We start from the raw sequence: 19992 nt of genomic DNA, 5'->3' as shown, positions 1-19992 counted from the left end.
TGAAACAAATTGAAATTTTCTTCAGTTCAGGTTTCATCTCTGTTTCCTCAGTGAATCTCCGAAGGTGGATTATCACTGGTATGAGGAAGAAGAGATAGGAAATGTTTAATTCCCAATAGAATCAGAGCAAGAACTTACCTTTGAGTAACCCATTCTCTCCATACCTTACTCCTCCTACTTCCTGAGTGAAAGTGGTTAGAGAAAATTTGAAAGTAGGCCCCTCCCTCCCTTTCTGAATTCAGCTTGTTACCTGTATTGCATCTTCAATGACAGCCAAAGAGCAGAAAACTCTGTAGTGTCCTGTGCTACCAACTTCCTAGTGTGTTTTCCCTTTTCATTTCTTTCTTAATTTGTTTATTCTTTATTCTCGCTAGCTGTCCTCTAATTGTTTTACCTGCTTTACTGGGACTCTTTTAAAATGACAAAAAAAATAAGGTGAGGAATCATTTTGGGAGTCTTGCTGAGTATCTGTTCAGGGACTAGCTCTTTTTCCCAGTCCTAAGAGTTTGGAAGAATAGACTCTTTTTAAGAGTTATATAGCACATTTAGTACCCAGTATATAAAGATGCTAAAATACATAATGGTGTAAAGAGCAGAAGCTCCTTTTTATAATGTGATGTGGACTATAAACTTACTTTCTATCTTCATGCTTTTTTTTTCTTTTTCTTTTTTCTTTTTTTTTTTTTTTGTAGTGTTTCAGAATTGCTGGAACTTTATGAGGAAGATCCTGAAGAAATTCTTTATAATCTTGGATTTGGACGAGATGAACCAGATATTGCTTCTAAAATTCCTTCCAGATTTTTTAATTCATCATCATTTGCCAGAGGGATAGATATTAAAGTATTTTTGAGTGCTCAAATGCAACGGATGGAAGTAGAAAACCCAAATTACGCTTTAACAAGTAAGGTTTTTAAATATTAGCATCCACAGTGAGATGGTCTTTTTTAAAAAGTCTTACTGATTTTTAGGAATAACACTGGGAACTTAATTATTGAAGTTAACACAATAGCTATTTTACTTATTCTGAATTTTTATTATTCTATTTATAGAAGTTAACTTTCTCCCTCCTCATTCTTAAGTGTTACTATAACTGACATGTAGAACCTTGTACTTATCTTAAACTCTCCAGATTGCTGATGTTCAAAAAGGAAAGAAGTAGGGGAGAGGCTTGTTACTATTAAATAAAGTCAGTCAATTTTAGATGTTTTTCTGTAAATCTAAAATAGCATGGCTAATTTGATAATTTTTATTTATATCTTATTTTTCTCTGTTGCACAGAAGTTCCAAAAATGAGATCCTAGGTGGTCCTTGGAACAGCTTTAAGAGATCTATAAATCCAGTCCTACCCCCTCCTTCCCCACAATTAGGTATAAAATATAAACTTACGTTATTTTCTTGGGAGAACATTTGCAAGAGTCTTAATGGAGTCAAAGACATAAAAATAGAATTACAGCTGTAGATCAATAGATAGTCCTTTCTGTTTTATCCAGAGTTGTCATGCTTTGTGCTTCTTTCTGGTTTTAAATCATAAAACATAAATTCTTAAGTAAATTTTTAAAACATAAATTCTAGTGCTTAAGGTGAAAAATCTTCCTCCCTCTCCCCAGTAAATGTAGAGAACTTTTAAATGTTGGATAAGGAAAAAAGTTCTGGTTTTATAATCTTCGTGATCTAAGTTCAATTATTGGCATTCTAAAAAGTAGTAATCGTTTAATATATGTATAAACAGATAAAAAATATATATGTATAATTCACTTTGTTTCCTTTTTGTAGGCCGTTTTCGTCAAATTGAAGTGCTTACTACTGTGGCCAATGCATTTTCTTCTTTATATTCTCAAGTCTCTGGGACTCCCCTCCAGAGAATTGGAAGTATGTCTTCAGTGACTTCTAACAAGGAGACAGACTCACCTCCACCTTTAACCCGAAGTAACACTGCAAATCGTTTAATGAAAACACTATCAAAACTAAATTTATGTGTTGATAAAACAGAGAAAGGAGAAGGTAGTAGTCCTTCCCCAGCAACTGAAAAAGGAAAGATCCCAAATGTTTCAGTGATGGAAGAAAGTGGCAATAAAAATGATCAAAAGTCTCAAAAAATTGTAAAGAAGAAAGACTCATCTTCTATGTTGGCTACAGTTAAAGAAGAAGTATCAGGTAGTTCAGTAGCTGTTATGGAGAATGCTGACATTGATAGACCTTGTGATGAAGCAAATAGTTTTAACCAAAAAACTGAAAGTGAACAAAGTAAAGAAACTCAAAGTTATGCGAATAAACTGGGTGAGGAATCTGGTATTATAGAATCTGATTTAGGTAACAATTTCAACATGTCCAGGCACAATGAGCCAGAAAATGGTAATGAGGTGAAAAGCGTCCATGTGTCCACACCTGAAAAAGAGCCATGTGCACCGCTCACGATCCCATCCATAAGAAATATAATGGCGCAGCAGAAGGACTCCTTTGAAATGGAAGAGGTAGGTAAAATGTTACTGAGACCTGTTTCAAATAATGAGTTAGGAAAAAAAAAAATGCCGAAAAGATGTTTATAAAAGAAAGGTGGCTAATAGATTTATACTAGAAGAAAATCATCCTAATTTTGACTTTTCAGGTTTTAGTTCTGTGTTTCAGGAACCAGGAATTGGTCACAGGACTATGCATGGCCAGGGTAGTGTGACAGTCCATAAGCTCCTCTAGGTCCTGTGTCATTCACTGATAATACCTGAACTTTAACCCCCTTTCTCAGTTTAAGATTTTCATGCTTTGAGAAAGCCCTGAGAGAGTATATTTAAATGAAAATCAGTATTGCATAACAGTTAAAAACACAGTCTCTAAAATCAAAAAGAAGTTAGAGTTCTTTTTTGCCACTAAATTGCTATGTGTGTTTAGGCAAACTTTTCTCAAAGTATTGTAGTGGAAAGGGTAGTTAAGTGTGAACAAGGCTTTCAGAAGGATAGGTTTTGGCATGGGACTGGAAAGAACCCGAAGATACTGTTTCTGAAGCGGGGGATAGGGAACCTCAGGGAAGAAGGTTTGAAACGCCACCGAATATGTTTTGTGCAAGCCCAGAAGACCAATGTTGGGTTATTTTTTTATTCCTACCTAGAGAGATTACTGCATTTACATAAATTTCAAATTGGGCAAGACAAAGAGATTCATTTCGATGAGGTCAACTAAAACTACTTTTGAATGGCTAGAGCTAATACTTACGATTGGCGCTGTGTAGTTTGAGACAGGAAACTGAAGTTTATCAAGCACCTACCTTGTGGCAGGCACTGTACCAGGCCTTTGAAGTACTTTTCTCTTTAGTCTGTGAGGCAGGTAGTGCTGGTCTTATTTTACACATGAGGAAACTGAGGCACATGTATACTGCTGAAGAGTTATGGCTGGAAGTTACGTAATGTGCAATTCTCTTTTTAAAATTTATTATAGAATAGCATTAGTAATATAGTAGCAACTCCCAGTAATTTTAGAATCACATGCCATTATTTTAGGGAGTTGGAGAGTAGGATAATTGATTCTGCCCATAAATGTCCTCTTGGTGAGTACCTATCTCTCACATTAGTGAAGATTTTTCACTTACTGCAAAATTTGTGTTGCTGACATAGCTATTTATCTTTTTTTGTGGTTTTTGAATTTATCTTTTAATATTTTAATTCTAACTAAAAAATGAAATGAAAAGGGAGAAGAGCAGCCCTTTGAAATAGTTTACATTATTTGTAACCTTCTTTCCCCCTTATTTCTTTATATATTCTTTATATTTCTATTTAATTCCTAATATATTTCTCATTATAATGAGTTCATAAGATGACTACTTCATACATTAAAGCATCTTTTTGTTCTTTCACTATTTGATTCCTTTTTGACACTGTTTTGGTCCAAACTTGTCCTACCATTAATAAATAAAGTGTAACTGCTTGCCTTTCATTAGGGCCCCTCTTCTATGACACTCAGATATGTCAACTGGTTTCCTTGTTTTAATTTAATAGCAGAGTAGGAAAATTTAAACAAATTATGTTAGATATTTGCAAATCTGATACTGGTGACTCCGATGAGAAGACTTGCTTTTAATTCCTAGAGTTCCTGAATTTTAAACTACATATTTTTTAAATTATTGCTATCATAAACAAAAGGTCTTTAAAACATTTGGAAAGTACTAGATAGATCTGCTTTGGTGGCAGGTTAACATTTAATGAGTTAATGTGTGGGGCTTTGTTTTGTTATTGTTTTTGTTTTTTTTTTGCTCCCTCTGCTGGCAAAAGCAATTAATGAAGAAAGTAATGCCACATTGAAGTGAACTTTTTTTTTTTTTTAGTAGAAAATTACAGGCATTGGTGGTTGAAGAATAGTAGAAGATTTTTGTTTTCAAAAAAAGAATACATGGATATGATCAACCATGGCTGCATTGTAAATATGGGGGATTTTAAGGATAATGAATCCTGGTTCTTCAGATGTAATTAAAACATGGATAAAAACCTCCTAGAACTGTTTTTATCCCTTTGGGAACTTTAAAGAGAGCCTGTAGAACAATGGATAAAGAAAGGAAATAATGTGTTTCTTTAATTTCCTCTTCTCCCAAGTGTGACTTGAATTATACTGACAAATGAAGAGAACAATCTTACTGAAGCAAACTTTTAGGTCCCATTCAAAGTAGGTTGTTGCTGTTTTTCTTTTAGACTCCTTTCCCTTGAGGTTTGATTCGTATTGGGAACTTTCTTCCTGTAAAAACAGCAAATAAATGTAAGTTAGAGGACACTCCCTTTCTCTCTCTCAGTAAACCAGTTCTCAGACAGATTAACTGAATGCCAGCTGCTTTGGGTAGCGAGGTAGGAGAAAATGTTGCAGACCTGACTCTGTGCATGAAGCTGCCTAATCCCTCTGAGCAAAGGTAAGCTCTGACAGTCACCAGGAGCAAAGACAGGAAATATTTCAACATAAGGGGAATTAAATAGATGACAAGACTGACTCAGTCCTTGGAGAGTGAGAGTGATTATTTCTCACATTAAGAAAAAAATAAATAAAAGGCCAGAGACTATTTTCAATTAAAATCAGTTTGCCTTATAAAAAAATGTTCTGTACACTATTTAAAATGTTCGAGTGTGTCTAAAAGTGGTAAAACCCTCCTCTCGAGTTTTCTAATTTGTAATGACTTTCCTAGATAATTCTTGTGTTCTCAGAGTAACTGATTTTTAATAAGTACATCATGGTAACAGTCTAGAGCTACAGATTTGTGGTATGAAGGATCCACAGTTAAACCAGAATGATCCTACTCAGTAAGCAATTGTTCATCTTGTAGGTATAAAGGAAAAATTTCTCATACTTAAATGTTACAAGAAAGAGAACTTTCAGCTGTTTATTTCTGTAAATGGGTTGTTCTGTGTCTTACTGTACAAATGAATTTATATTCAAGTAGAGGTATTACTGGAAGTGTATATAATTTTTTAAGCTACTGGAGTTTTAGTGTTTCTAATTCTCTCTCTACACTGATGGTTGATTTAACTAGTGTATCTCCTTATTTTTAGTCATTGAGTTTCAGAATTCTTTTTCGTTTTATTTATTGGCCTGAGTTAAAATAATCTGAAGTCAGTCAGATACTTGACAGTTAAGTTGTTCCTTTGGCCTTTCAAATTTGACTGTGTTTTGAAGACAAGCATTGTGTCTTAGATAGAATAGACTGCAATAGTACATGAACTCAAACACATGATACGTGCACCCCACGTCTGTCTGTTTCAATTGAAGTCCAGTTAACCACCAAATTTTATTTGATATTTATCTAAAAGACTTAAATTAACTTTTGTTATATAAGTATTTACCTGACAGTAAAGTAAACCTTGTAAGTAAAACCTGAAGGGTTTTTTTAAATAAAAATTTGCAACAAATACAGAATAATAAACTAGCACAGAAAGAGATCTTTGAATTCATTCTCCAGTTACCTCCTTTTACAGATGAGGAAGCATTTTTTCTCCTCTAACATTTGATAATACTTGACAGCAGTGGTTCTCTGTCATCTTTCTGAAGAATGTAGTAATTTCCCTTTGATATTTGTGCCTTACTTGGGGGACGGCTAAGGGGATGTTAGGGTAGGGAGTCCCTGGATGATAGCAGAGAGAGATCTGTTGTAAATTGTTACCATTTTACTGTTGCAAAATATTTGATCATCCTAAGGAGCTGTGAGGTAGAAGTTTTAGTCTTTATTTTTCAGTTTAAAAAAACTGACATAATTGTCACAGATAATTCTGATAACTGTCTGAAGTCATCTAGCCAGTAAGTGGCATGAATAAGATTTGAATTTGGGTCTTTGTATAAATTTGCTACTTTTGACTGTACCATACCATTTGGTAAAGGTCAGACTCACTGATAGTGTCAAGACATTGGACAAGATCTCAAGTCATCTGGTGCATAGTCCCATACTACTTTTTTTAGAAAAATAATGCTTTCATTTGAATTTTTTGAGATGTCCTTAAAAAGTAGAATTTCTTTCTTTTTTTTTTTTTAAAGATTTTATTTTATTTGACAGAGATAGAGACAGCCAGCGTGAGAGGGAACACAAGCAGGGGGAGTGGGAGGGGAAGAAGCAGGCTCCCAGCAGAGGAGCCTGATGTGGGGCTCGATCCCAGAACGCCGGGATCACGCCCTGAGCCGAAGACAGACGCTTAACCGCTGTGCCACCCAGGCGCCCCTAAAAAGTAGAATTTCTAAAACTCCAATTTTGATTTTCTTTTTTCAAAAAACTGCTATACCTATCTCTTTAAACCTTAGAGGAAGGGTTATTTGAGTTAGAACATTCCATGTATTGGTGCTATATAGAACACAGCACAATAGTGTTGTGCCTGGAAGAGGTATATTATGAAAAATGTGACATGTTAAAAAAAAAAAAATACCACCACCAGAGTAGGTGCCTGCCATGGTAGCAGGACACTGATTCACAAAGATACAGTTTTAATAAATGTTTTGTAAAACATTTTTTAAAATGAAATAACTCAAATACAGAGTTACTTTAAAGCTATTTTCATACAGTTTTAAATCTCAAAACACTGAGATCAAGCTATTTTATCTTTTTTTTTTTAGGGTCTTTTTTTTTTTTTATAATTTTTATTATGCAAAGTTTCAAACTTACCCAGAGATCAAAGAAAATTGTATAGTGAACACCCATTTTTGATTACTCAATTCAGTTATCAATATTTAGCTATAGTTAATTTAATGAAAGGCAATCTGTAGCAAATGACGAGAATACCACTGAGGATTTGAAACTGTTTAGTGTCCTGCCACACAAATAAATTCAAGTTTTATTTGCTTCATAATTTTCTGTGCTGTACTCCATCTCAAATTTGACTGCTTTCCTTCGCACAACTGTGACCAGTAATAACACATACTAAGCTATGAAATTTAACTGTTGTTACTAGAATGTGTTTTGTTTTCTGTCTTCAACAAGTGATTAATGATTTTATTGAGTAAGTGGGAAGAAGAATCCTGATGTTAGTAATTTTATTAGTAAAATATGATCCTCTCAGCTTTTCTTTAAGGGCCCTTTTCTTTGAACTAATTATAGCATTTGTAGTTTTTGTAGTTTTTTTATTTTTGTTTTGCCATAGAGTAGCATCTTGAAAGATAGTATATTAAAGATACATATTCATTAAAATCATGTTATTTTGTGACTAATTTTATAAATCTAAGGAATAAAATACGTGATAATTCTACGTTTAAAAATAAGAGAGTATAGTTGGGTCTATCATAATGCCCTGCCAAAACTGAGATTCCTAGAATATAATTAAAGAGGCATTCGGATTTCTGTTATACTTATTTGGTCTGTTTGATATTTACTTTAACAGAAAACTCTTTGAAGTAGGGTAGGCCTGAATAGAGACTAATAATAGACCTTTTGTTGAATATAAAAAGAAAATGCATTTTGTTTCCTTGCACGCATAACAAAGGTTTTCCTGTTGAAGTTATGTCTGCTGCTTTGAAAAATATAGATATAATTTTTCAGTAATAACAAAGAGGGTAGAAACTATTTTATATAGTAATTTATGGGTGGTAATTTTAAATGACCAGTGTGTTTTAGTTCTCAAAAGATTCATAAACGTTGGATTCGTGGAACTGTATAGAACAAGGATACCACAAATCAGAGCAGTTTTTAAATTAGGTAATAATATCTTTAACCTTTGAGATTTTTTTCATGTTTTTCATTCCACTCTTATTCCTGTGGAATTTTTTTTTTTTTTTTTTTTTTTTTTTTTTTTTATTTATTTATTTGACAGAGATAGAGACAGCCAGCGAGAGAGTGAACACAAGCAGGGGGAGTGGGAGAGGAAGAAGCAGGCTCATAACGGAGGAGCCTGATGTGGGACTCGATCCCAGAACGCTGGGATCGTGCCCTGAGCTGAAGGCAGACGCTTAACTGCTGTGCCACCCAGGCACCCCTGTGGAATATTTCTTATTCATCGATGGATTCATAGCTCAGAACTACCAGGGTTCTACCTAAGACCTGTTTGCTAACTGCTTTCTCATTTGTTCAAGGTTGAAAACCCTGTTTGGGTAGTTTGCCTACTTTGCTAGGATGCTATTTGTTATTTTAAGTACTAATCATTACCAAGTAGTGTTAGGAATTAGTGTCTCTCCCTCCCCAAATGTTTAATCTCAATATGGAGTTAGAGTATTTGGGGAATGGGATGGGTGTGGTGAATAAAGAATCTGAAAATTCCTAAATTATGTAGTTGTGCAGGTGGGGGGGGGAAACATCATAAAAAAAGAACTTTTTTGGATTCGATAATTTCTATGAATATATTTTCAGGGAGGGTTTATGGTTAAGATCTTTCAACATTTTAGTTCTGTGACAAAACATGCTTTTCTATTTACAACTCCCAAGTTACGTCTTAAAAGACCACTTACGTGGGGCGCCTGGGTGGCACAGCGGTTAAGCGCCTGCCTTCGGCTCAGGGCGTGATCCCGGCGTTACGGGATCGAGCCCCACATCAGGCTCCTCCGCTATGAGCCTGCTTCTTCCTCTCCCACTCCCCCTGCTTGTGTTCCCTCTCTCGCTGGCTGTCTCTATCTCTGTCAAATAAATAAATAAGTAAATCTTTAAAAAAAAAAAAAAAAGACCACTTACGTTAGGACAAAGCAGTCTTAATACAAGTGTGGTTTTTGAGACACTCAAAATTTGTGGGATTTTATAAAATTTTGTAATGGGAGCATGATATACAATTTTTTAAAGATGCAAGACTTGTAATTGCCTCAACTGTGCGTCAGTCATGATCTGCTACAAAGTCATGGCATTTGTCCTGGAATTGGCCTTGCACTTCGAATTTTAACATTTATAGAACTTTTTCTTAGGGATCAATTTTTCACTTAATAGCAACTTTCTTTTTAATGAAGTAGTTTATATATGTAGTCACTTTTCATTACTAGCTACAAACTCGCAGTCCTATTGTTAACTGGAAAATAGGTCATAAAATAAAGATGTGGGACGCTCTCACAATTTTGAGATAAGATGCTTTGCATTTTTTATGTTGATTTGTTTAATAATTATCAAGAGGTATTCTTTTTTGCAGTAGATTTTTCAGGTTTTAATTGCTTCAAACCATTCTTTAGGTTCAAAGTACGGAGGGAGAAGCTCCTCACGTTCCAGCGGCTTACCAGCTGGGTCTCACGAAGTCAAAAAGAGGTAAGTAGACTAATATCCACTAGTTCCCAGGCACATTACCAAGTGTCATTAACTGATTTGGAAAAGGGCATTATCAGTATTTGAGTACCTATAAGTGTAAAAAGAAGGTTAAGTCAGAGGTATGCATGCTTTCTTATACTTTGGTCATAGAATTTTTTTGTACCCTCTTGAAGACTTTTGTGTTCATAATGTAATTTTAGTTTGCTTATCCTGAAATGCAATTCTTTGTACTCTTAATTATTTTTCAACTCTGCATAAGGGCTGGATGGGAAGTGATAGAGCAACAGACTGAGGGCTACTTTTTATTTTTACATGGTTATGATTGAAATACACACTTGTATTTTTTTTTTAAGGATTTTTTAATTTATTTTTTGGAAGTGCATGTGCAAGCCAGGTGGGGAGGGGCAGAGGAAAGAGAGAGAATGTTTAGCAGGCTCCACGCCCAGTGCGGAATCTCACAACCCTGAGATCGTAATCTGAGCCGGAATCAAGAGTTGGATGCTTAACTGACTGAGCCACTGAGGCGCCCCAAAATACATACTTGTATTATCCACCTCTGCTTTTCATTAAACATGTCTCCTAAATATGTACATGAATATGCCTCTAGCAAAAAATACCAAGTGCTCAGTACTGGTTAAAGCTAGTTAAGTTAAATTCAAACTATGGATCAAAGGTGACTGGCTGTAGATACCATTCTTCTCTTGAATTACTAATTATTGACCAAAGAACCTTTGAATCCATTTCTTTCACTTTTAATTTGCAACAAGAAAAACATGTCTGATGTTTAAAGTCACAAAGCGTTTGAGATTTAGAGAAAAGAAGAGAGGAAGTAAAGAAGTTAAAGTGACCACTGAAGGTAGGACTGTTATTTTTAAAGCTTACACATGCTGAACCACCCTGGTTTTTTTTAAACACGGATTTATATGTACATTCCTAGAATAGGAAATTGCATGTTTGTTCTCTTCTGATCTCTGAAATGACTTCATAAGGGACAATTTGCATATAATTTTTCTTTTATTGTGTTGTGGTACTAAGAAACAAGGTAGGTCACTATAGTTCTGGTCAGACACAAAAAGAACTTTCCTGTTTAATTTTGTTACCTTTTTAAGTCCAAAATATATGCATGTGTTTCTGAGCTATAAGGCATGGTTCACAGCCATCAAGACATTTTTCCTGTAGTTAGGTTGACATGGGATACATTGGAAAAAGCTGCTTGCCCTGCATCAAAAAAAGGAATTAAAAACAGTATATAAGTACTTCAGGATCTTTTAAGAGCAAGCTCCTTGTAGAAAAGACAGAATGTGGTTCACATCTGAGTTTCTCCCTCTTACCAATAAGAAGAGGTCTCTTATTTCTGGTGGTATAAGTAAAAATGTTAACATTTCTATGAATCACATTTTTATAAATTAACAGTAAAGTGGTTTTGTATGTGCATGAGCGGGAGAGGGAACAATATAGTGTTTTCATCATTTTTGAATATAACCTATCACATTCTGATAATATGATATGAAAATATCTTAGACTAGTTGTGATTACAGAATTAGAACCACTGGTAGAATATTCATTTCACAAGTTTAGTAAAAATGCATATAGTACATACATAAAAATACTTAGCATTTTTGTCCTAGGACTTTTGAAGTTACAGTAATCTTAAACTCATATCCAGTCCTGGGATTTAATACTGAAGCGTACAGATGCCTGGATGGCTCAGTCAGTTAAGCATCTGACTCTTGATTTCAGTTCAGGTCATGATCTCAGAGTGGTGAGACTGAGCCCCTTATTGAGCTCTATGCTGGGTGTGGAGCCTGCTTAAGATTCTCTCTCCCTCTCCCTCTGTTCCGCATCCCACCCCCCACCCCTTCTCTCTCTCTCTTACAAAAAAAAGTTCTGAAGCCCAGAGAGGTTTAGTGACTCAACTTTTGTCACAGCTGACATTCAGTAAACTATATTGAGAGCAATTCAATTCACATTTTCCTTATTAGAGAGGTACAGATTTTCATTAGTCTTGTTGAGTATACAGGTATTCTGTTTGTTTCTTTATGATATTGGGCAAATACAAATTCTAGGTTTTGTTTTGTTCTCACTTTAATGTTTTGCTCTAACTTTCTGGTTTTTAATTAGAAAAAATGTTTAATCTCTTCAGCTAGGACAGAGGTCTGATTGTTTTTAATTCTACCTTTTTCTGTGGAGAACTGTGTTTTTTGTGAAATGTGTGACTAAAGAGCATCGATTGTGATTTACAGTTTACAGAATAGTTTCGCTTACACCCTATTTAGTTCCTGAAGTAACCCTGTGAGATAGAAGAATTATTCTGTTTTGTGGAGGAGAGAAGTTACTGCTTATTGTGATAAAGTAGGAACTTGAACCCAGGCCTCCTTATTCTTTCCACTGCCCAACACCTGCTCTGAAGCCTGCGTCGTCTACGATCTGACCTAGTGCATGTGAACTCAAGGCTGACCACAGAGGTGAACTCAGCACAGACTGTATTCCACTGCAGATGAAACAGATCTCAGCAGAGAGAACCTGAGCAGAGCTGGTCACTGTGGCCTGCCCAGGCCCTCCAGCAGTTGCCCTTTGCCCAACCAGATAGGCAGTATCACTTCTAAATCCTTTAAGTGACTGTTTAATTTTACTGTTGCTTTACGGAGAAAGTTATCATTGATTCATTCAGCAAACCTTTTTTATTGTTCAATTGTTCTACGTACTGGGATACAAAATAGAGTAAACGAGGTTTCTATCTTCTGAACACTCATAGTCTAAAAAGAAAAAAGACATGCAAACACATAATTAGGGTGATAACTGCTCTGATGTAAGATGTTAATCATTCTCTCAGTTGCTATAGTGTGTAATTAGTACCTATGGTGACACCTTATTACAGTTCAGTTTCACGACTGTTCCAGTTTACCTAGACTTATCAAAGGTATGGATCAGTTTCTTATATCTCATTATGCAGTTTTGTTAACTTCAAAACAATATTACAGAATTATTCTAAATTATAATGAGAAGAAATTATGCTGTTCTGTGCTGCTCTACATTGAACCTGAGGCTACAGTGGGATAGTGTTCAAAGTCAGGTGAATTTTAATTGATTTTGGATTTTATTCAAACATATTATCAGGTTCTATCATTCAAATCTTGAATGTGGATTTGGTAAACACACTTTATTTAGCTTGGTGCTTTGAAGTTCTGCAGAACTTGACCTTCTCATGAAGCTTCTCCCCTAGTAAATATAATAGCTGTAAAGTCTCTCCTGTACTTACAGTGTGGATGGGCATGTGATCATTCTTGCTGTGCCTTGTTGGATTTTTTACTTTAAAGATTTTATTTATTTATTTGACAGAGATAGACAGCCAGCGAGAGAGGGAACACAAGCAGGGGGAGTGGGAGAGGAAGAAGCAGGCTCATAGCGGAGGAGCCTGATGTAGGGCTCGACCCCGGAACGCCGGGATCACGCCCTGAGCCGAAGGCAGACGCTTTAACCGCTGTGCCACCCAGGCGCCCCAAGGATTTTTTACTTTAAAAAGTGTTTTTAGGTTATACTAACCAGGGATTAGAGTTTTCAGGCCAAAAACCAGATGGGGTTTTTATAAGATTCACAGTATTATGTACCAGTTGAATGTATTTGAATTTCATGCAGTTGTTAGGAATTCATTGTTTCATGACTTAAAAATGTTTGCATCATTTGAAATTATCAGAAGCATTTAAGTACTGTCATGCAAATTATTTAATTTATAGGCACCTTAGTTATATTCTTATTTTCTTATTAGGAAGATATAGAACTGTTTACATACTACATTTAAACTTCTCATTTTATCTGCTAAATATCTTTACATATCTACTAATGGAAGTGGTTTACTTTGGGATTTCTGTTTTTATTTAGTATGATCCTTTATTTCAGCCATTTGTCCTCCAAAGATAAGATATTAATTGGATTTACCAAAATATATTAACACTGGAACTTAATTAGGAACTGAACACTGAGAATTTTTAATAGATCTGATTCCATTTTGGGACGAATTCAAGTTAACCTCCCGTCCTTTGAAGCCACATTTTGCATAAGTGATGCATATTTTTCTAAGAAGGAATCAATATGTGTATCTGTTAAGAATCATATATCTGTAAATTTTCCTTTCAGTGCAGTCATATTTAGCAGTTTTGCCTAACGATATTTCTTTCGGTAGATCATCTATTACGTACTGCAAGTCAGCACTCTGATAGCAGTGGTTTTGCTGAAGATTCGACAGACTGCCTCTCCCTTAATCATCTTCAGGTAAAAATTTCTATTGTAGTAGGCTCTGTGATTAACTTCATATTTGGGTGATTTTTCAGTAGCTATATATTTCAAGACTGAATCAGCCTAATCTTTATTTTTCAAATGACAGAATAAAAATGCCAGGATGTGGATGTTATCTAAGCATTTGAGTACATGTTTTGGTTTTCACTAATTATATATCTTTTTCAGACTGAACATTTAGAAACAAAGAGAGCTTCTCCTTTATTTTTGGGCTTTCAGTTAAAAGACGTTATTTTGATCATTATTCTGTTTGGAATTCTTCTGTTTTCCAATCATTGCTTCTGTATTTTACCATAATTATTTTGTTTATTTAATAACTAACAATAAGTGTGTTATGTAGCTTGCTGAATATTATATGACTTTTATGCTAGAGTGTGTTAGATAACCCAGATAACAGGCACATCTTTATCCTTAAGGAGTTCACAATTTGTGTATAGTACATGGAACACTTGTATGCAAAGGTACAGAAGTATCTTGAAAGTGTTTAAAATATCTATTATAAGCAAATTTTAAAGAAAAGTGGAGTAAGAGAAAAAGAGAACTTAAAAGAGCCTCTAGGAGCCTAGTACCTGAGGGGTACATGGACAGGAGAAAGAGACTCAGAAAGAATGATCCATTGGGCAGAACAACTGGGAGTTGGAGAGTCTTTTTTTAAAAGGAAATCTGTGGACATGAGCATGGGAAGATAAGAATTTGTCTTTTTGGAAAGTGAGTGGTTGAGTGAGTGGTTCTGAGGGAGTAAATGAGGCAGAAACATGAATGGAGACAATGGTGAGGAGGAGATATGAATGTTGACTCCTTTTTCAAATAAGGGTGATAGGTCTTTGTGTCTTTTTCATGTGGGAATGACTCAGGGAAGTTGTTTGGCTAAGGGANNNAGCTCTTAAGAGGACAGTCTGATGCAGGAAAATCTGGGATGAAATTGTGAAGAGATAACCTAGTCCTGGAGAGGATGTGATTGGACACACAGATTGGAGGATTAGCTTAGAAAAAAAGGATAGTTTTCTTTCAGAATAGAGAGGAAGAAATGGTGGGGAGAGATATGGGAACATTTGTAGCCGTTGGGGAAGAAAGTTAAGAAACGTTTGTCCATCTTCTCAGTGATTCAGTGTCATGTGTTGGAAGAAAAGGAAATGGGTGCTGAAAAAGGGACCTAAGGAAAATAGTAAAGATTTGGAATAATCTTTATGGAAAAGTGGAGGGGTTGCCAATTAGGGGCAGTGAAAACAGTTTTGAGTAGTGCCAGGGCCCTTACCGAGGTGGGAGACCCTGAAATATAGAAGCATCACATCAGTTTGGTATTTTTGTTAATGATACTTCTTACTTGAATTTTCCGTCTTCCTGTTTTCCTTCCACAGGTTCCTGAGTCCTTGCAAGCCATGGGGAGTAGTGCTGATAGTTGTGACAGTGAGACAACAGTCACATCATTTGGTGAAGACCTTGTCACACCAACAGCACAAGACCAGCCTTATTTTAATGAATCAGAGGAGGAGTCTCTCATCCCTCTTCAAAAGGGAAGAGAGAAGGCAGCAACAGCTGCCGATAAGAAAAGGTCAGATAGCCAGGATTTCCCCCAAAATGAGGCTGTGGAGAATGCAGGAAACACACAGTCCACCCGTAGCACAGGAGATCACATTACTGAAATTACTGAAATGAGAGAGGATTTGTCTCCAGCACAGCCAGTGGACCTGCTGAGGGAAGCAAGTGCTGAAAGTGATGTGGATAAAAGCAGTGAATATGAATTTGCCCACTATACCACACACCATATTCTGAAATCACTGGCTTCTATTGAAGCTAGATGCAGTGAGAAGGGCTCCGAAAATACAACTGGGCCTCCATCTTCTGTGGACAGAGTTAATACAGCTTTGCAAAGAGCTCAAATGAAGGTTTGCAGTCTGTCTCATCAAAGAGTAGGACGTAGCTTGATAAAATCGAAAGATCTCTTAAAACAGAGGTACTTATTTGCAAAAGCCGGCTATCCTCTAAGAAGGTCTCAGTCTTTACCAACCACCTTATTGAGCCCAGTAAGAGTTGTATCCTCTGTCAATGTCCGGTTGTCCCCAGGAAAGGAGACCAGATGCAGTCCACCTTCCTTCACCTATAAGTACACACCTGAAGAGGAACAGGGATTAGGAAAAGAGGCGATTGAGCACGATGGTCAGTCTTTAGTTAAATCCACTATTTTCATCTCTCCGTCATCTGTGAAGAAAGAAGCTCCTCAGAGCGAGGTGAACCGGTCGGAGGAATGCCATCATCGAAGGACTCCTGCCTGTTCACTGTATGCTCCAGCACCTGTATCTCAGTCCACCTGTTCCCTTCACTCTGTCCACTCCGAGTGGCAGGAGAGGCCCCTGTGTGAGCACATGAGAACTCTGAGCACTCACAGTGTTCCCAACATATCAGGCGCCACCTGTAGTGCCTTCACTGCCCCTTTCGGGTGTCCTAACTCCCATAGACATGCTGCCTACCCTTACCGAGCGTGCTCTGTGAACCCTCCTTCTGCCATCGAAATGCAGTTGCGAAGAGTATTGCATGATATTAGAAACTCACTGCAGAATCTTTCACAGGTATGAGAAAAAAGATCTTTTTTTCTTTTATTGATCTGAGCACCTCTTAATTCACTGAGAAGCTAAGTCCCATCAGGCAGGATCCACTTCAGCTTCATTTTCTTACATGCCTAAACTTACGTGTACCTGCCCTTCTCCTAAACTCTGCCTTCCTGTCTCAAGGGAGAAGCTATAATTAGTCCTGAACAAGCTTGATTTCTCTGTTCATAATCTCCCTCCCTCTGGAGAAGAGATTTTGCTCATTAGGTAGCCTCCCTTCTTTAGCCTCTTCTCCCTGGTCTTTTCCTTAGCGAGGTTGTCCCTATTATTTAAAAAATCTTCACTCTCAAATACTTTCCTCTCCTTTTCTCTACCATTTGACTGTGTTTACCACCTCTTTCCTTTCTAAGCTTCCCTCCCCTCAGCTTCTGTGTCGCCGTGCGTTCTCCTGGTTCTGCTCATAGCTCTCTAAGCTTTCCCCTCCATCTCCTGACTCCTGGTGCTGGTCTCCTGGCACAGAATGAGTCTGCTTCCACTGGGTTCAGAAACTGGAACTACCCCAGAAAAGAAAAAAACCAGGTAAAGTGTTAATTTGAATAAAAATAGTCTGTGTGTCTTGTCACTTTTAAAATTATTGCTCTCAGATACGTTAAGTGGGCTGGAAATAATTCCCCAAAACTTTGAAAATAACTAAATTGTCTTTAGGTTTGCATTTCACATTTCCTTTCTGAATCTCTCTCCAAGCTACTTGTATTTAGACAGTTGAGGAAATAAAAATGACAGTGTCATGTAATGATCACAGTGTTCAGCTGGGAGTCAGGAAGCTTAGAATGTATGTAATATATCTCTTATGATGACACAACAGACAGGAAGCCACTAGGAAAGTAAAAATGAAAGTTGCAACTTTTTTTAAGATTTTATTTATTTGAGAGAGAAAGAGCATGAGTGGGGGTGAGGGGCAGAGGGAGGGGGAGAAGCAGACTACCTGTTGAGCAGAAAACCCGATATGAGGCTTGATCTTTTCAGGAGCTCCAGGTAATAACCTGAGCCGAAGGCAGACACTTAACCTGCTGAACCACCCAGGCATCGCAGGTCACAGCTTCTTAAGTTATGTAGCAAAGTATACCTTCTTTTAAATATTTTATGTATTTATTTTTCAGAGAGAGAGAGAGAGAACATGGGGGGAGTGGCAGAAGGGGAGGGAGGAGGAGGGAGGAGGAAAGAATCTCAAGCAGACCCCACAGAGCCCAACGTGGGGCTCGATCTCAGGACCCTGAGATCATGACCTGAGCCGAAACCAAGAGCCTGACACTTAACAGACTAAGCCACACAGGTGCCCCAAGTATACCTTCTTTTAAATATAGATTTTATCCTCATGACAACTGTCTCCTAATGATTTCCAGTCTAACCAGAATGTGGGTATTTCTTCTTTCTCCTTATACATCGTATAGTTACTTTTATCTGTGAGCGAGATATCCAACCTTTCAGCTGTAATTATCTGAAATACGGCGTTTGCAGGGCTCTGTCCTCCTACACCCTAATGGTGTACTTTTCTAGACCAGCTTGTTGTTCTGTTCTCGATGTGGTCATCTCCTCTTGGATGTCCCATTAGTAACAGCTAATTAATCTTCTCACCATCCCGCCACCCCCAAGAGACAGATGCTCTTCTTGACCTGGTCTCTGCCTGTCTTTCCAGGCTCATTCTTTGTGTGTGTGTGCGCCAGCTGTGCTGGACCGCATGCAGGCCTCTAAATAAGTGTGCATTCCTAGGTGTCTGTTTTTACAAATGCGACTATTTTTTGTTTTTTAACCTGGAATGCCCCACCCTTGCCTTTCTTTGCCTGACCAAGTGCTGTTTACTATTAAGGCTCAGCTCAGGTGTCACCAGTGCTGGGATCATTTATTCACCTAATCTAGATTTTTCTGTTTCGTCATAGCACTCCCCCCCCCCCAACATTTTAAGTTTTTTCTCACTTTTTTTTTTCTTACACTGAGAACACTTGAAGGCTGGGAATGCTTTTTGTCTTCTTTTGTCTTTTTTCTTCACTGTCTAAAATAGTGACAATACAGTAGGTGCTTAAATGTCTACAAGTGTGATGACTGCTTGCTACTCTCTCCAGCCAACTCAGTAATTTCCTGTAATCTCAGAATTTGTTATCACTTCTACATTTTTGAGTTTTGTTTTCTACTTTCTTAAGGCAAGAGGGAAGTCTTGTAAGACAAAGATTTAAATGATACATGTTTCTTGGCCTCTTCTTCATTCCAAATAGGCTGACTTATACCTGAAACAGATAGGAGTAATCTAGGTGGCATTGGGGACTGATTTGGTTCCTGCTTACAAAATGAAGTGGGATTTTTTTGGTGGTGGTGGTTGTTTTTGCCTTAAAGAGAAAAACATATAGGCCCTAAATTCTACCTTTTTAACGCCTTAGATAATTTGGAAATAACCACTTTAATTTGTAATCATACTTTTACTTTTTTAAAGTACCCTATGACGAGAGGACCTGATCTTGCTGCTGCTCCATATAGTACTCAGAAATCATCTGTTCTACCTCTATATGAAGTAAGTTCTTATTTAGATCTTTGTGTTACAAAGTAATTATATTATTTAGAAGTATAATTTTGTCATACTGTATTTTAGAATACTTTTCAGGAGCTCCAGGTAATGAGGCGGAGCCTGAATTTATTTAGAACGCAAATGATGGATTTAGAGTTGGCAATGCTGCGTCAGCAAACCATGGTTTATCATCATATGACCGAGGAGGAAAGGTAAAAGGTTTTTTTTGTCTTCATGTAACTCAAAATATTTTTCATTCCAAAAAAGCATTGTCACCTTTTTTTTTTTAAAGCTTGGTTTTATGTCTAGTGTTGTGTACCTTTTATTTTGTGAATCACTGTAAATAAAATTAGGCATAGTGTTTTACTAATTAAACTGCTTTCAGTGTATTAAGAAAGACAGTGGTTGTAATCTGTTTTTTAGTTTGGAATATTTGGGAGAGTGGGTAGAGGAAGAAAGACCATTTGTCCTACTGGTCACACCTGTGGCAGTTGCTGTCGTGCTAATTTTTAGAACTGGCCATCTCTGTACCTTCTAATGGCTTGTGAGAGAGTGGTGAATGTGAATCTCCAAACTGCTTTTTTCAACCCTGTGCCTGTCATCGAACCAATAGGTATGAAGTTGATCAGCTTCAGAGTTTGAGAAATTCGGTCCGCATGGAACTTCAGGACCTGGAACTGCAGCTGGAGGAGCGCCTGCTGGCCCTGGAGGAGCAGTTCCGCGCCGTGCGCATGCCTTCTCCCTTCCGCTCCTCTGCCCTCATGGTACGGCACCTGGGGGCTTGTCAGCGGTTTTCACTTAGGACTTCATGTATCATGTTCCACATAATTTAGGACCAATGCCTTAATTTTAAAACAACTTATTTTAATGGCATTGAGGCAAGCAGAATGTATAAGGAACCTCTCCCACAGATCAGTTGAATGTGCAAGTTGTGATTC

At 37.0% G+C, this 19992-nt stretch overlaps 1 protein-coding gene across 5 annotated transcripts in view; it reads left to right on the top strand.

The window, feature by feature from the left end:
- ITPRID2 (ITPR interacting domain containing 2) overlaps positions 1-19992 on the top strand; it is a 38027-nt gene that overhangs the window by 7885 nt on the left and 10150 nt on the right. For all 5 annotated transcript variants that reach the window (XM_040643197.1, XM_040643185.1, XM_040643190.1 and 2 more), the window contains exons 7-14: positions 693-901; positions 1774-2471; positions 9586-9658; positions 13839-13927; positions 15310-16518; positions 18983-19060; positions 19139-19266; positions 19668-19818. In XM_040643197.1, coding sequence (XP_040499131.1) covers positions 693-901; positions 1774-2471; positions 9586-9658; positions 13839-13927; positions 15310-16518; positions 18983-19060; positions 19139-19266; positions 19668-19818 — 2635 coding nt within the window. The remainder of the gene's footprint in view (positions 1-692; positions 902-1773; positions 2472-9585; positions 9659-13838; positions 13928-15309; positions 16519-18982; positions 19061-19138; positions 19267-19667; positions 19819-19992) is intronic.

This window comes from Ursus maritimus, unplaced genomic scaffold, assembly GCF_017311325.1.
Source record: "Ursus maritimus isolate PB19 unplaced genomic scaffold, ASM1731132v1 scaffold_1, whole genome shotgun sequence".
In the NCBI taxonomy this organism is placed as follows: Eukaryota; Metazoa; Chordata; class Mammalia; order Carnivora; family Ursidae; genus Ursus; species Ursus maritimus.
The sequence above is the reverse complement of the archived record's forward strand: the minus strand, read 5'-3'. Positions and strand labels throughout refer to the sequence as shown.